The 18,038-nt window shown below is 42.3% G+C and overlaps 1 protein-coding gene across 1 annotated transcript; it reads right to left on the bottom strand.

Annotated features, from left to right (window-relative positions):
• Positions 1–3,002: 3,002 nt before the first annotated feature.
• Positions 3,003–12,873, bottom strand: LOC134669850 (metabotropic glutamate receptor 4-like). The gene is made up of 12 exons (XM_063527469.1): positions 12,837–12,873; positions 11,532–11,654; positions 9,760–10,002; positions 9,109–9,300; positions 8,246–8,379; positions 6,719–6,885; positions 5,971–6,129; positions 5,733–5,895; positions 5,427–5,640; positions 4,349–4,500; positions 3,701–3,890; positions 3,003–3,296 (listed from the first exon to the last, which is right to left on the bottom strand). Exons 1-12 carry the CDS (start codon positions 12,871–12,873, stop codon positions 3,079–3,081), a joined length of 1,992 nt encoding a protein of 663 aa, XP_063383539.1. The 3' UTR covers positions 3,003–3,078.
• Positions 12,874–18,038: the final 5,165 nt, after the last annotated feature.

An 18,038-nucleotide genomic window follows, 5' to 3' on the forward strand; every position in this document is an offset into this window, starting at 1 on the left:
TAACGGCCGATCGGTGATCACGTAGTGCTTTCCACCCACAACCATAGATTAGGAATCCTTTAGACCGAGCTTAGAGCAATTATTTCATGCAACCGATGATGCCAAAAATGCGGGGGTGCGCGGGACGAGGTGAGCGAAGTCCCGTACCGTGATTGGTCCGTTCAAAGACACGGACGTCACACAAAGATGCTTTCGGCTCGAATGGAGTAAAATTACCGTATGCGTGGCAGAGGGGGTAGCGCGACTATGCTCAGTCTGGAGGATGTTTTGTCTGTGTACACAACCAAGCTCTGGCCCGTCCCAGGCCCGGTCTAGCATGAGTCAGTTATGTTATGCACTTCCGTTGATTGGAAATATGGATATGGAAAATAAATAAACTTTAATTTTCAATTAACTTTAATAACCTAGTATCACAATTCGGCTTGTTCCTCTTAACGTATGTCAATTAACGTATCATAATCACTTAATACTTAGGAACTGTTGGGGAATATTTACAATAAACTCTAAACAATCAGCTAACTAATATTCGGTTACTCATTAATTACTCTTGAATATATTAAATGATGCAGTCCAAATTTGTCAATGAAAACAAAAAGTCCAAAGAGTTATTGATAGTAGAACATACGTAAAATTTAAGAGTCAATGAAAACAAAAAGTCCAAAGAGTTTTTGATAGTAGAAGATAAGTTAAATTTAAGAAAAGTCCTTCCTGCTATAAAGTTTCACCGCTGAAAGATTAGTTGGTAGATAGCGCTGTACGGTGCCACTTCTTAAAAAAAAACTGGATTTTGGGATTAGGCACTGGTCCCACCGCGAGCTAGTAAGCTATGAGCTATCGGCTATAAACACGAACAAAAGATAAGCACTCCCGTGTAAATAAAAGAGACACGGCGATATTTATAGCTCACCGCTGGGCGAGTAACTATAAATATCGCCGTGCCTCTTTTATTTACACGGGAGTGCTTATCTTTTGTTCGTGTTTATAGCCGATAGTTCATAGCTTACTAGCTCGCGGTGGGACCAGTGCCTTAGGTTTGACAGCAAGATTTACCACATAAGGAAAGCTTAGAGTCACGATTCATCCACATCCAGTGGATATCCAGTTGATACGTCAAATGTGCCTTCTCGAATATGGCCCCAGAAAACGCCATGTAATGACTGGCGTTTTTAAAGCCTTGCGCGTGAGACATCTTTACAGCGCTATCGACATCAGCTGTCAATTAGAATAAAAAAATTGTCTTAAAAAAGTTTACACATCAACGCCACTTGCACCATCCCACTAACCCGGGGTTAACTGGTTAAACCTGGATTTACCATGCTGTTTACCAGTACAATTTGACACTGGGTTAACGGTTTAACAGGTTGACCCCGGGTTAGTGGGATGGTGCAAGGGGCCCAAATTTTTGTACAATGAAATAATTCAGTCTGCTTATTTCGTGATTGAGATATCTTTTTATACATTTTGTTTTCTACCTTGAGGCAAACAGAATATCGTCGATTTTCAAAGCATACTGCCTATAGTATGATTTTTAGTAATTATTATAGATATCAAGGAAAAAATGTCTTTCAATAAAAAACACAAACTAAATGTAGAGAACAGCAATGAAGATTGATATAGCAAAGTAGATATTTTTGAATTTCCATGGTTATATTTTACCTAATGTACTAAGGTTTGGTTTTTATAACAATCAACTACTAATAACGAGTAAACAACAAATATCAAATTAGGTAGTTTTGATTTTGGCACTTCGACAAATCATAATTTAATAACATTTTGTAACTTTCTATCTGCAATAAGCTGCTATTTACATTTTAAACTTACCACGATTTTTGTTTCTACAATCAGAATAGAGTGACTAGGTAATAACTAGAAAAAAAAATAAGGTATCGTCTTGGGTAGTCCCATTCGTTTTTCTTCAAGTTCTTAAAATTAGTCCTATTCTGCTTTCGTCACTCATTCTACATTGAAAGCCACCGACGATTGTGACGAATGTAGAATGAGTGACGAAAGCAGAATAGGACTAATTAAGAACTTGACGAAAAACGAATGGGACGACCCGAGACGATACCAAAAATAAGCATGGTTATAGAAACGCGCAGGTTAACTAGATGGTGTTGAGTTTATTATACCGGATGTGGCCTGTAATAAAAGCAAAAAATTAAACTGTAGGCTGTACTCCTCATACTGAGCAAGTGAGCAACATTTGTTCAGCGACTTTTAAAAATAACTTGTGGTTTGTTTTTTAAGTCTAAATATTTCATTTTTTAAAGTTGTTGAACAAAAGTATCACCGTTTGAGGAGTACAATCTATGTTTTAATTATTTGCTCGAGTTACAGGCCACACCCGGTATTTTGGTTCAATCCATTATTTCATGTTCATTCATTCCATCGGATTTATTTCATGACAAATACCAACTAGTGTAGTTGTGTAACTGCTCCTTTACAAGATTTTATAGAGACATTGTGGTCTTCTCTTTGACGGTGTGTTAACATACTAAATGCTACAATTGGTATAAGTTTGTGGTGAGCATTTTGTTAAAACAACTTGCATATACTCATAATTTACCATTATAATTTAAATGTACAGTTTATATATTGGCATTTATCTTTAAAAGAAAAAAATCCATATTAAGAAAAAAATATTTTTGTACCGTTACTTAATATCGATAAAATGTGTTTATGGTCGTTCTGTTAATGGATTAATAGATATAGTCGCACCAATAAAAGTCTGCAGCGGATTTGATAGCCCACGCAGCGTAAGTATTATATATACGTCATAATTTCATAGAAGTTTGACGTTTAAAATGACATTTGCACTGCGTGGGCTATCAAAATCGCTGCAGACTTTTTACGGTCTGACTTTACATCCTTTTGCCGGATACCTTCTGCTATCTTGTTGCACAGAGCTACCTATACAACATAATCTTTATTTGTCCCTCTCAGCAGAAAGTGTCTGAAAAAAGAATAGATACATATAATAACTATTTAGCCAGGTTATGTCAAATTGTTGCAATCTATTCGACGTTACACGAGCACTGGGATGCGCTTGGAGCGCACTTGTATGTTATTTGCCTTGTGCTATAACCGTTTCTCAGCGAGCGCGGGCGCCCTCGGTCCGTTCGGCACCGGGGGCTCCTGAAGCGGGAAGGGGGGAAGCCCCCCCCGCAGCGCGCGGGCGTCGAGCTGCAGCTCGGCGGCGGGGGCGGGGGCTGCGGCCGGCGGGGGAGCGGGGACTGAGGGGAAGTCTGACGGATCCGTCTGCACTTGGCGGTCGAAACACGAGCTCGGTGTGCGATCTGTAATGTGAATTAAGTATTAAGGCACAGATCGTACAAATGACAAGACGTGCCGTAGATATAAAGAAGGAAGTGATGGAACGATTTGCGTCGAGTGAGCTTTTGATAGCTCATTTGGTTCCAAAGGGAGGGTTGAGGGAGTTCCAAAGGATCGCGAGTTCAAATTTCGCTCAAGGTGAACACACAAGCCCGGACGTTGCGCTCCGGTCGGTATACGAGTATAAACTCACTAACATACCGTCGATAAGCATGGAGCGTTCAGTTGACGGCGTGGCTATCAAAGGTGCACGTGGCGGCAGCGGCGCCCCTGGCGCAGAAACCGAAGAAGGCAGCACCGTCGCCAGCCGCGCAAAATCAGAAAAACCCTTTATTCCGGTATGGACTGATCAGGCGAAGTAACATACCGTCGTTAAGCGTGGAGCGATCAGTCGACGGCGTGGCCGTCAAGGGCGCGCGCGGCGGCAGCGGCGCGGCGGCGCCCACTAGAGCGGCGCAGACGGCGCCCCCAGCCGCCCCGCCTCCTGCCGCGCGCCAGCGGCCCGGCATCAGGCAACCCCTGACGTTACGCTCCGGTCGGAACAGGATTATGTACACCTGGAAACAAGATTTTCTATTATTTGTTTGTCGTTTTTTGTCTTTGTGTCATATCATAGTACCTACCTACCCGATTGATGCCTATTTATGACGCCAATGAGAAAACGCAATTTACGCGTTTGGCGAAAGTACCTACACCTCCACAAGGTTTCCGTGAAATTTATGTAAATAAGGTTTTTTTAGCATTTTTACAAATCAAACTCTACCAGCATTTTCTAAGACACCAACTGCAGAAAAAATAGCTTGTAGATCCTCGCTAAAGCAAAGCGAAAGACGGGGTAAAAAAAGAGATGAAGAATATGAGGTATTAGATACAGATGGGGATTGTAGATAATAATACTGCCCCAATATACCTACATATGACTCGCTAGGTAAAATTAACTATAAGGGGTTAAACACTAGCAAGATCACGCAAGTCTTCCGTCGCCACAGAATGCAAGAATCAAAGAAGACCTTACCTTAGGAGCGAACAGACAGGCAAGAGTGACGGATGCACTGAGAGAAATGGTGACGGCAATTGTCGTGACTCGCAGCGCCACGTGGCTTGCCGTGCCGAAGTATAGCGGCACGAAGGCGAGCCAGATCACGCAGGTTGTGTACATCGTAAAACCTGCAAGGGAACTGGGCTATAACCGCGAAAATCGAAGTTCGCAAATTGCGGGGATTTTTCTGTAACTCTAATTACGCCTTCATTAGAGTAAAAGAGAAAGATCCCCGCAATTTGCGAATTTCGGTTTTCGCGGTATTAGCCGCTCAGGGGTGCGGTTACGTCGTGAGATATCATACGCTACTTAATAGGTCCGAACAGCAACACTTCCAACTACAAGCAGGCGTGGCTCACTCCGCGATTTCGTCGCTTTTCTACAGGTAGCTAAAAGTCCATCCGTTCGACCCCAATTTTGGGGTTTGCCATAAGCCGCGCGTGGCGCTGTCGCCACCTAGCGGCCATATCTGTGTTGATCGTAACAGACGCGTTTTGTTAGAGAGTGAGTCTTCTGTACCTAGTACTATTATTTATTCTGTGCGATAAGTACATCGGTGGACCTAATTTCAAAATCTCTAATTCATTTCCCGAATCGCGCCGAAGGTCCACCGATGTATAGTTAACAGTGTGGGTGATGGTACTCTGTATAATTTGAAGCTAGAGCAAGATAGAAAGCCAACTGAGTTAATGGTAAGAAAAGATGTGGGGGTGTAGTATGTGGAATGTGGAGTCCGACTCGCAATTGTCAGGTTATTTTCATATCAACCAGCGTCTCAACTCGAACACTGGCCTCTCAAAATTATATTTGCCAAGTTGAATTCTTATGATGTCGGTTACTGAAACTAGGTAGAAGCTACGTTGACATATCGTTCGCTAGTTTGCGGACGGTACAGCGTCATCTATCGGTGGTAATGAAAACGTTAGTGTGTCCGAAATTGGCCTCTAATCGGAAATCTCCTAAATTCACTCTCAATTGATTGCTCAGTTCTTTGCGAGGTGATTAGAGTCAAGGCGGTGATGCAAATAATAAATCACAATATCAGTACACTCACCGATATGCTTGCTTTCATTAAAAGCTTCAGGGATCTTGCGTGTCAGCACAGCGTAGACTGTGCAGGTTGCGATGAGTGCAGCAGGGTAGCTGAATGCTAGTGTATATGACGCATCGACGTATGCGTCACAGACGAGTACTGCTGTCTCCCGTGAGGGTAAGTGTCTGACCGCCCGCGCGGGTGCTGCAGCCTGCCATACTCCCACTATGACAACCTGCGGATAACAACATAATGTGTTACCCAGGAGACTAAAGCTATACTTATGGGTAACATCCAAAGTCAATTTATAGGCTCTAACATCTTTACCTGAACGCCAACGAGTAATGCACACACGCCAAGCTGCGAGCGGGGTGATATGAAAGCAGGCCGCCGCGCTGATCGCTCACCCGCCGCGAATATACGCGCGATTCGATTGGTCTTCGTAAGCAGCGCCGCGTAGACTATCGTAAAACACAGCCCGGTACCTAATCTGTGAACAGACACTTTGGTTAGATGTGAATTGTGAACAACCTTAAAGACGTAATGTGATGCAAAAGTAGCTTACCGTTGCACAGCACACAAGGCATCCGTAGGCCGGAGAACGAGTGCGAATGTGACGAGATAGCACATCAGGATACCACCGAGAAGTACGTAGCTCAACTCGCGCCCGCTCGCGCGGACCACTGGGGTGTCTCCGCGCCATATCCATACGCCGATGACAAACCTGAAAACACAGTCATCAACAGCCTATAGATGGGAGATTGTTGAAGCAATGTTACTATGTTTAAAATCTTATTATCACTCACTAAGTCAAATAGATAGCTATGTCACTTAGTTTGTGATAAATCATGGTAATTTCATGATGAAGCTTGAGTCTTGTGCAATAATGGGTAAGCAGAGTTGGAGGCGATAGGTAGACTAAAGGAAGCAGTATGCGGGAAGAAGGGTCCAAGTAATCGCGTTAGGAAGTGTGGAGCACGTTGGAGCCAGTGGTAGGTATTATACGCTGAAGTCACTTATTATTTGTAGCGTCGGGATTCCTACTAGGTGAAGAGGATTCTTAGTGCGTAGAACTCCATGGCGCCACACGCGACGGTCGAAACAGGACCCCGGTAGTGCGTGGGAAGCAGGGCACAGTGCGTGCATATGGACCAACGCCTACTGGCCGTAGTACCTACCCACTGACACTGGCGTACTGCATATTCCCTGATAGGCACAGTGCGTGCATAGTCTGCATACGCATCAGGGAATATGCAGCAGCGACAGTGGTACTACACGCATGAGGCGCGGGTTCGTAGTGTCGGGACACCTACACGGTGAAGAGGATGCCTAGCGCGGAGAACGACATAGCACCCCGTGCTGCGGGTGAAGCGGGGCGAAGATAGTGTGCGGGAAGCAGGGCGCAGTGCGTGCGCGTCTCGTCGGGTAGCGTGCCCCGTGGGCACTCGCGGCACGCCGTTTCTGACTCGGGAGCGCGAATCTGAACAATAAAGAAATATTCTTTTTTCAGCTTTCTAGTGTACTTAGTTCAATATTGGGTACATACTAGTATTTATTATTTAAATTGGTATGACATCATACTACTTTCCGTCTTCGGACACGGGAGGGCTTGATATTCTTTAGTATATGATATTTATATTTATTTCAGTTTATATTATGACACATTTAATTATTTTCCCAAAAAATGCACCTTAACTTAATTTAGATTCAAATATTATAATATTTTTTACGTATCTTGGGTACGCTGACAGAAAATGTTAACACATTCACTGCCCCCGATGCACATGTGCGTTCACCTCGGAGTAATTAACAATGGAGCCGCCATTAACAGGCGTTCCCCTCTGTCGAAAATAGGCGGCTAATGGTCAACCACATGTCAACCATATGTATGGACTGACGTTTATCTGACATGACGTACCTATACATTTGATGTGCCCCTCCCCCGCAAAAAACGGCAGACTATTTTGTACCGAAAATTTTAGACATGGCGTCTCCGTTGGTTATATCCTCTAAGGCGTTCATCGCCATACAAGTTTGTTCCTAGACCACGCCCCCTGACAGTGAATGCGTAAATAAGTACATTCTATAAGTTAAAACTGCAAAATTGGTTTGAGGTGACAGCTGTCACCGTACCGCTGTTACCCACCGTATGACAAAATAACTAGGTATTTTATTTAGTGGCATTTTACTTAAAAGCGCCCTCTGTTAATAAATAATGGTGCAAATTCTTAGTAAAAGTTTCCCACAGCACACTAGACCAAACCAACAAACTCAGCAGGACTGCTGGTAAAAAGTTATGCTATTCGACGCCAGACGGCATTTTCGTTAGTTTTTAGTTGGTTAAGGCACATCGTGTATAGATGGCGCTTTATAAAATAAGGGTTTTATTGCTGAACTGTGACCCTCCGTCTGCCTGCCCATGGTCAATGGCTTTTTTGTTTGAGATTACCTTACCTCATACTGAGTGCATTTTAAGCAGTTCCAGCAGCAGCTCTCTCCCTCTACGTACTGCTTGGCCTGCCCCAGCTACTCCGTTCTACACACAGACTCCGGGGGCCGATGGGAGTCTAACTTGAATGTTTACCTCGTACTGCGTGCAATTGAAGCAGTGCCAGCAGCAGCTCTCTCCCTCTACGTACTGCTTGGCCTGCCCCAGCTACTCCGCTCTACACACGGACTCCGGGGGCCGACGGGGTGTTACGGAATGTTTACCTCGTACTGCGTGCAGTTGAAGCAGTGCCAGCAGCAGCTCTCTCCCTCTACGTACTGCTTGGCCTGCCCCAGCTACTCCGCTCTACACACGGACTCCGGGGGCCGACGGGGTGTTACGGAATGTTTACCTCGTACTGCGTGCAGTTGAAGCAGTGCCAGCAGCAGCTCTCTCCCTCTACGTACTGCTTGGCCTGTCCTAGCTCGCACTCCGCGCTGCACACGGACTCCGGGGGCCGAGGTGATTCCAATTTGAACTGGATTTCTGCAAATAATTTGCATAGGTAGATACAGTCAACAGCAGAAGTTGAAGCGGGCAAGGTGTTCAAAATGATCTTGACGCGGCTTTATTGTTAAGAGTACTAGAGAATAAGAGCGTGTCAAGGTAATTGTGAAAACCTCGCCCGCTTAGCAACTTCTGCTAGTGACTATACAGTATTATTTTGTTATGTGTATTTATATTAAAGCTGATACTCCTGTGAGGTAAACTTTAACACTCAATGTAGGTATACTTTTTATGGATTATAAAATATTAAGCAATAGGTGCGTGTAGCAAAGATTTAGAGTTAGACCAAGAAAAATCTGCAATGATTTTGATAGCACACGCAGTGCAAGTGTTATTTTAAACGTCATTCTTCTATGAAATTATGACGTATAAATAACACTTGCATTGCGTATGCCATCAAAATCGTTGCAGACTTTTCTTGGTCTCTATTAAAATACGTGAGTTGGAAAAGTTTGTTTTATTCTTGAAAACGAAAATAGACATACATTATACATATCAAGTTTTTTTTGTTGGTGATCTGAAGTGACATGTAAGGTACCTAGTTATAGGTGGTCAAACTAATTTTGTCAGTCAGTAAGAACCAGGAAAATCCTCATCCTTTTCTTTTGGGTGCTATAGTGTAAGACAAATATAGTATGATTCTCTCTGTCTATGATTGAAATGAGACAGTCCTTTGACAAACTATAGGTAGCTTATAAAATAACCTACCGTCCATTTCGAGTTCAAGCTCCCCATCCAGGTACCGTCCGACCCTTAGCCAGCGAAATATTCCCGGCTCCACCTGCTTGAAATGCATGATATTGTATCGCGCGGGGCCATCGCCGTTGTTATCGAAGTGGAACTCCTCCCGGCTCAGCCCAGTGAACCGCACATTCCTCAGGTACCGTAAGAGGAGCGGACCTAAAAAAAATACTTGCTCGAGAAATGTTTATAAAAAAAATACTTGCTCGAAAAAAAAATATTTGCACCACAAATGTATTTAAAAAAATATTTGCTCGAAAAAATAATTGCTCAACAAATGTAAATAAAAAAATCTTGCTCGACAAATGTTTATATGATATTGACGATTTTTGAAATCACAAATTCTTTCCTTTTATTTTTATTAATTGTACTCTTGACTTGATCTATTTATATACTTTTATGTTTTATCATTCATATATACGCGTAATGGCAAATTCTATCCTTTATTCAATGAATGTTTTATTTTGTTTAGTTAATTGGACATTGTATTTCATGAATTTATTTAGTGTTATAATTCAAATTCAAATAATTTATTTCAGAATATTACTTATGCTTCTACTCTATGTAGGTATTCAAACAGAATTGACATTGTTTATGAATAAATATCTTGTATCTTGCCTTGAGGAGGTTTCATTGCCGGGCACAATCCAGGAGCGCCTCCGCACTCAACCGCATGCATATCTCGTAAAGCATGCGCGAACGCCAATACAGCGTCAGCTACGAATTGGAGTTGAGCTTCTAGCTCTGTGTTCTCGTTCGTCAGTTGTTCTTTTCCTGTGCAGCGGCGAGCATGGGCGTTGTAAGGCGTTCTGGCAGCCCCTGGGCCTTCCCAACGGCATTGGAACTGCTCTTCCCAGAATTCTGTAAAGACATAGAGAAATATAGTAAGACAAGAGTGCTCCCCCCATACATCAGTTTTGGTACTAAAAAGATTAGTATTTTCACAGTCGACATCTAGCATCGAGTAGCGGAATTATCAGTACTTTAAGTAGTAGTAGTAGTATTGTCAAGTGACAATTGATGTAGCACCGACCGGAAAATCTAAAGCTCAACAACAAAATATGGTAAAGAGAAGAATGTTACTGTGGGACTTAGTCAATCTGTGTAAAATGTCGTATAATATTTATTTATTTTATTTATTTTTATTTTTATGTTAGAATGTGCAAAAGGATCTGGGGTCTGCGCGGAATACAATGGTACCACCACGCTCCGCAATTGTTATGCCATTTAGGGTGCTAAATTGGTTATTAAATACTTGCGCTATGGAATATCCAATTTACCTGGAACCCAAATGGCTCAACAATCAAGGAGCGTGACTGTGTCTATAGTTTCCCCCCTGCGCATAACAACCGTTAGAGGTATTTATTCAAAAACACATTCAACTGTTTACCGTACTCTCATAATAATAACTCTCAGAATATTTTCAAAATATTTCAAATTAATCTTTGAAGTTTTTGAAGGCGTGGTGAGAACATAAATCACAAGACGCTTTTATTGGAAATTCAAAGTCTCACAAGAATGCCCATTAAGTCGTAAAACTAACGAGAACCAACTTTCGCCGGGTAAAAGTTGAAAATAAATGCAAGTTCTAGTTTTCTTTAACGCTCTGCTATGTATTTAATGAATTTCCATCTGGACTAACTTTGCACTGACCTTGACGTGATTTAAGTCTGGAGGGGCATTATAAAAGGCATATTTTTCATAGTCATATGATACACTTTTACACTGCAAGCTCCTCATCATCATCATCATCATCATCTCAGCCATAAGACGTCCATTGCTGAACATAGGCCTCCCCCTTTGCAAGCTCCTAGCTTGGTCCAATTCTACTACCTTCAGATAGTCATATGTTGAAATGTTACTAGACACAAACCTAACCTAACCTAACTTCAAGTGATCTAAAGGTAGCCCACAGATTGCCAGTTCGCCGGACGATATCAGCCTGTCAGTTGTACGGAACTGTCAACTTTTGCGTTTTATTGACAGGCTGATATCGTCCGGCGAACTGGTAATCTGTGGGCCCCTTTAGTACGTCTAAAAATATCGATACGGACAAAGTGCCAAAAATATGTGTACAGTACCTTAATATATGGGCAACAAGGTCGTGTATTATCACAGAATAAATAATAGTATTAGGTACAGAAGACTCACTCTCTAACAAAACGCGTCTGTTACGATCACGACAGATATGGCCGCTAGGTGGCGACAGCACCACGCGCGGCTTACGGCTAGCCACCAAAATTGGTGTGGAACGGATGTACTTGTTGCAAAGCGACGAAATCGCGGAGTGAGCCACGCCTGGTATTATACGTAATTTTGACACTTGGCCGTATCGATATTTTTAGACGTGAATGGCTATGGCATGGACGCAGGAAAAAGATTCAGTTTACCTACAAACCAGGGATTCCTTTTGTTGTTGTGTATAGTCAGGTTGAGGAAGTACTCTCGAAAGCCCTCGACTGGCCGCGCCAGTGGCTGCACGGAGATGGTTCCTTCGACCGCGCGCTCGCGACCTGTGACAGATTATTTAAAAAAGTTATTACTTCCTTCCTTTCGCTTTCTGCTTTCATCTCTTGTGTTACTTTTACAAAATTATAGTACAAAAAAAGTAAGAGTTAAAAAAAGCAAGAAAAAATTTCAATACCTAACCTTCTAATTGAAATGTTTTAATGAGCTCCAGCATAATATACGATATTATGAGCCAAAATCAAAGTCCATAGCCGTGAACATAAAGTGACAGGTGCGTTTCGATCGCTACGGATACGGAGCGTAAACCATTGGCATGTTGGCTATGCTGTTTTGTCGCATAAATAGTGTTTAGTTTTAAGTTTATAAAATACATATGTATGTTAGTCTGTAAGGTATTTGTAATATGGGCCTTGTTGGCTGACTTAAATTTTAAATAAATATGCGGCCTGCTACATGAGTCCTACCGACTGCGCCAATACATAAGGCAATATACTGGGTGTGGCCTGTAATATGAGCAAAAAATTTAACTGTAGGCTGTACTCCTCATACTGATCAACATTTGTTCAGCGACTTTTAAAAATAACTTGTGGTTTGATTTTTAATACACTTTAAAGTTTATTCTAAGACGCAATGTATTGCAAATTTTGTTATGTTTAAGGCGTGACAAGCAACGTCAATCACAATGATATGGCGTAGGGATGGCGTCCATGGAAGATAATATTTATTTTTTATGAAAAATAGGGAGTCTAATACTAAGTAATAAACGTTGTTGAACAAAAGTGTCACCGTTTGACGAGTACAATTTATGTTTAAATTATTTGCTCGTGTTACAGGCCACACCCGGATTAGAAATAAAGTTTAGTGTTGCGAATGGTTTATAAATACTTAACTAGATCGATGGCCTCGAAGTGAAGCGGAATGACTACATTTTACTTCATAGTACGAGTAATTGATCATAGTTACGTAAAATAAAGTACAATAGTGATAACTGAACATGGACGGGCCGTCTTAAACTATGCTGGGGCCCTTGGGCACATAAGAATTCGGGGCCCTTTTGGAAAGTAAATAACGCTAATTACACTATCATTTTTCTACTATAATCTTTTATTTATTAATGGGTAATCAAATATACTGTTACTGTATGTCGTTCGGGGCCCCCTGAGGTTGGGGACCCAGGGCACGGGCTCGTGTGCCCTTATGGTAAAGACGGTACTGGACGGTAATACTTGCCTGTGGCGACGAGAGCTCGTGCCGACCAGCCATCAGAACCGACCCAGCCGAACGCCCCCTCCGCACCTGCCCGCACCACCGCCTGCATCACTCCCGCCACCTCTTGGTCTGACCCGAATACTATCACTCCTGAACATACAAAAATGAGTTGTCTTTAATATCGAACTACATTGAGAAAAAAAGTTGTTTAAACCTTCGAACGCCATTGTCAAAAATTTGCTACTGAATTAATAATTGTCAAAAATTTGATACGGGACAAGGTAGTCGAGGGGTCAAAACAATTGAAATTGCATTAACGTCTAATGCTTTAAACAGTTCCATATGAGCCTATCGAACCAAGCTGGAAAGTTTACTGCTCGTGCGTTACGTAGGGGAGACCGAGGTGAGTTGTGACAGAGGAGAGTTGTGACATTGTCGATTTTTTGGAATCTATTAACTAAAAACTAGGTCGCAATAGCGCGCATTTGTTAGTTCAAGTTGCGAGCTAAGAAACGCACACTGTTGCCAGCTCACTAGCAGTTATTAGATTCCAAAAAAACCGACAATATCACAACTCTCCTCTGTCACAACTCACCTCGGTCTCCCCTTCCTACGTACGTATTTACATTAATTGAACGTTAGAACGTTAATAAATAGTGCACTTACCTCGCGCCCGAGGTCGTGAAAGCAGACGCGCCACTATAGCGTCATAAGCGCTGGCTGTGGCTTCACCGGAATCTTTTACTAGTCGTTCTTTCACCGCAATACAAATTTCGTTTCGCGCTAGAAGCGTTTCTAGTTCTTCGAACGCCTGTAAGCAACACAGAACCAACATTTGTGACTTTTACGCTACTTAAGTCAGTTATTGCCAGGGTTTATCTAAATAAATGTAAAACGTATTTGGCAAATGAAACGGAAATATTACTTTTCTGGCAACTCATCAGCCGCGCATATGGGCTTTATCCATCTTTATCCACGTGATAAAATAACTGTCATATTTTAACACCGTGGGATAGAAAGTGACGGTCACCGTTTTATCACGCTGTCACGTAGACAAGAACGACCATCATATCCGTACTGCAAGCGTATTATGGATCGCTTTATTCACATCTATCTACGTGATAAAATAACTGTCACATTTTAACACCGTGGGATAGAAAGTGACGGTCACCATTTTATCACACTGTCACGTAGACAAAAAGGACCTTCATATCCGTACTGGCCTCTGTTTCATCGCGCTGACATTTGTCGCCTGACATTGACAATTCACAGTACACTGCTAGTTCAATAAAGTAAACTATGACGTTATGTCGCGTTGTTATTTACTGCCAGAAATGTACAGGAAAATATCAGTGCCAGGTGTCAATTAGGACGTGAAATGGCATGGTGCCCTTATGATGGATGACGGCATACACGTATTTGCAAATAATACAAGTGGGGCCTATGTCTCGAACGGTTACACTGATATTATTATTCTACAAACTGTTAAAGCGTACAGCAAGCCTATTACAATTCGCTTTATCCACATTTATCCACGTGATAAAACAACTGTCACTTTTTAACTCTGCGGGATAGAAAGAGACGGACACTGTTTTATCACGCTGTCACGTAGACAAATACGACCATCATATCCGTACAGGTTTCAATACACAACACAATAATCTCATGTTTCTCTTATGCCGTTCGAAATGTAGTAGCCTCTAAGTGATGGTTTTGGATAAATAAATATCAATAAAATACTATTCAGCCCACGTTGGCTCAGTATGGCTTAACACGGTTACACTAATGAAACTAAATTGAATGTGCATTTAACCTCACGAAGCTCTTCTAAACTGAAATCTAGCTGGTTGAAAATAAAGTGAGTTCTAAGCAAGTTCCGAGTTGATTGTTTTAACTGGTCTTGTCTCTTGAACATTTTTAATCAGATAAGAAACTGATCTTTAGCAACGAAAGCGTTGTTCATATCACCGTTAGATTGCTATTTATTTAGATCCATGGCAAAATTCCTTCGCGGGAAAAAATTCTAGTCAAAGGAAGATGTTGAAAATGCAGTGCGGCAGTTTTTTGCATCTAAGCCCAAATAATGGTTTTATCAAGGCATGAGTTGGCTGAACGTTGAGAATATGGTGAGCTATATTTTGAATATTGAGGAGATTTCTTTTAATATGATTATTTAATAAACGAAAGTGAACATAGAAACCGACATTATTTATGAGACACCCTCAGTACTTAGGAATGACTACAATGTATAATAAAGACTATTGTAGACTAAAATTACCACAAAGGAATGTTTTCAGTGTCGATATTTTCATAAGAGGGTCAAAATTATTTTCTTTGTATTGTTTCTGACTCTGTCACTCTTCTATTTTTGTTTTTTATTAAAATAAGTAATTTTTTTTCAAGAGTAGATTATACGTCTCTTGAGAAAAATTAAGAACATAGTTTCACCGCATACAAAAAGCTCCACTCCGTCACATTTTTTCGGGGACAAAAAACAAGACAACGAAAAGAATTTTGACCCAAGAACTTAAACAAAGTTTACTTAGTGCCACGTGCACCATTCCACTAACCCGGGGTTAACTGGTTAAACCTGGAGTTACCATGGTTACCAGTACAATTTGACAGTGGGTTTACGGTTTAACCGCTTATCCTCATGTTAGTGGGATAGTGCAAGTGGCTCTTAAGATTATGGCTCCTCTACACGATGTGCCAGCGCCGGCCACTCCAAGGGACGCAACCATGCGGTAGAATGCAATATCACTTCCCTCTAACGCATAAATGCGTCCCTTGGAGTGGCCGGCGTTGGCCCATCGTGTAGAGGAGCTATTACTGAACATCAAAATAATGCAGAAAATCGACAGAAAATTGTGTAGCTAAAAATTTCTCGTCACTGCATTTACCTTAATTCCATAGTTAGACTCCTCATAGATGATAGATACATATCGCCATCCGAACTTCTTGACGATCTCGACCATGGCTCGCACTTGGTGCAGATCGGAAGGTATCGTGCGAGTGAAGTACTCGAAGCGTGCTTTGTTAGACAGCTCTGGTGACGTTGAGAAGTAGGAGACCTGAGAAAGTGTTCTTCATTTATTTCACGAAATAGACCAGTGTGCTTGAAGGACAATCGTCACTACACCTTATGGGTCCTCTACACGATGGGCCAACGCCGGCCACTCCAAGGGACGCATTTATGCGTTAGAGGGAGCAAGTGATATTGCTATCTCATTCTACCGCATGGCTGCGTCCCTTGGAGTGGCTGGCGTTGGCCCATTATAACAAACAAACAAAACACAGGCAAAACATACTCCAGACGTAGCATAGTCGCGCTAGCCCCTCTGCCATGCATACGGTAGTTTTACTCCATGTTCGAGTCGAAAGTGTCTTTGTGTGACGTCCGTGTCTTTGAACGGACCAATCACGGCACGGGACTTCGCTCACCCCCCCCCCCCCGTATTTTTGGCATCAACGGTTGCATGAAATAATTGCTCTAAACTCGGTCTAGAGGATTTCTCGTCTATGCAAACAAACAAAGTCCGCCGCCGCGTCTATCTGTTTATATGTTTGTTCGCGATAAACTCAAAAACTACTGAACGGATTTTCATGCAGTTTTCACCTACCAATAAAGTGATTCTTGAGGTCGGTTTAGGTGTTTAATTGTTTGCTAAAACGTGCGAAGCCGGGGCGGGTTGCTAGTATTTGATATTATATTTGCTAGTATTTCATAAAGATAATCTGGTTTTGTGGCATTTTTTTACCTAGTGGTGCATAATTCTATGGTCAAGCAATTGAATTTCGGCACCATTTTGTACCTTGTCACAATGGCAATTAGTATGAGGTTCCTAGCGACATTCGTATTGATAGAGTCAGACCAAAAATAGTCTGCAGCGGATTTGATAGCCCACGCAGGGCAAGTGTTATTTTAAACGTCAAACTTCTATGAAATTATGACGCCACACACACTTGCACTGCGTGGGCTATCAAATCCGCTGCAGACTTTTTTTGGTCCAACTCTAGTCACTGTGACAAGGTACGTAATAGTCTTCTTCTTCAACCTAGCGTTTTCCCGGCCTAGCGCCAGGGCAAGTGTTATTTTAAACGTCAAACTTCTATGAAATTATGACGCCACACACACTTGCACTGCGTGGGCTATCAAATCCGCTGCAGACTTTTTTTGGTCCAACTCTAGTCACTGTGACAAGGTACGTAATAGTCTTCTTCTTCAACCTAGCGTTTTCCCGGCCTAGCGCTAGTGCAAGTGTTATTTTAAACGTCAAACTTCTATGAAATTATGGCGCCACACACACTTGCACTGCGTGGGCTATCAAATCCGCTGCAGACTTTTTTTGGTCCAACTCTAGTCACTGTGACAAGGTACGTAATAGTCTTCTTCTTCAACCTAGCGTTTTCCCGGCCTAGCGCCAGGGTTCGCTTTCCTGCTCATTTTTCTCCAGTTTGCCCGGTCTGTGACATCCTCAGGTGTGAGATTGTTTCTCTTCCATGTCCGCTGTCACGACGTCCAGCCAGCGCTTCTTAGGGCAACATTCCATTTCTGACCGCAGCTGCACTACTAGTACGAACGCGTCGGTGTTATTGTCAATTTTCTAAAATGAATGGTAGTGCTGCTGTCGTTGGGAATGGACTGTCACCTTTAGGCGTACCGCGGCCGCGTGATCTAGGGCCTTCAAACACGGCCTACGAAATACCGTAAAACAGGGTAGGGTAGGGTAGGTTTCGCGGGGAGAGTTGGGTTATGAATGGGGAGAGAAGGTTTGAGAGGGGGTGAGAAGGGATTTTAAGGCTACTGCTACTAAAATAATGTATTCCAATTTAAAATGGGGCTATAGTAATACGCATAATAAAAAAAAATCGATCCAACTTTGTATGAAAAACACTCTCACCCCAAATACGAGGCACTACGGGGTAAGGTGGGTTTTCCTCTTTATCGTCAAAGTTATGAAATGGAACTACCCAAAATAAAATACAATCTAAAATACAAACGTCCGAACCACTTATTACATACACCGTTCAGTTTTCACATGTAAAAATAAAATTTTATCGAGGTTTGAAAGTCAAATTTCACCCAACTCACCCCATTTTACGTAATACTGACATTAAATTCTTTGACGGTACCTGGGGGATCTTGAACAATCGTAGCAGGTTGGCAACTTGAACGGAAGTGACACTGGAGGCGGCGCCCACGACACCGGAAATGATTT

This window comes from Cydia fagiglandana, chromosome 13 (genome assembly GCF_963556715.1).
Source record: "Cydia fagiglandana chromosome 13, ilCydFagi1.1, whole genome shotgun sequence".
NCBI classification, from domain to species: domain Eukaryota; kingdom Metazoa; phylum Arthropoda; class Insecta; order Lepidoptera; family Tortricidae; genus Cydia; species Cydia fagiglandana.

Excerpts from the sequence above, each read along its gene's own strand:
- LOC134669850 (XM_063527469.1), bottom strand. The coding sequence starts at position 12,873 with ATGGCTGGTCGGCACGAGCTCTCGTCGCCACAGGCAA. Across the intron at positions 6,886-8,245 it reads TCAACTGCACGCAGTACGAG|ATTCGCGCTCCCGAGTCAGA; the intron begins GTAAACATTCCG and ends TTTATTGTTCAG. Across the intron at positions 6,130-6,718 it reads CTAGGCATCCTCTTCACCGT|GTTTGTCATCGGCGTATGGA; the intron begins GTAGGTGTCCCG and ends CTGTGTTTTCAG.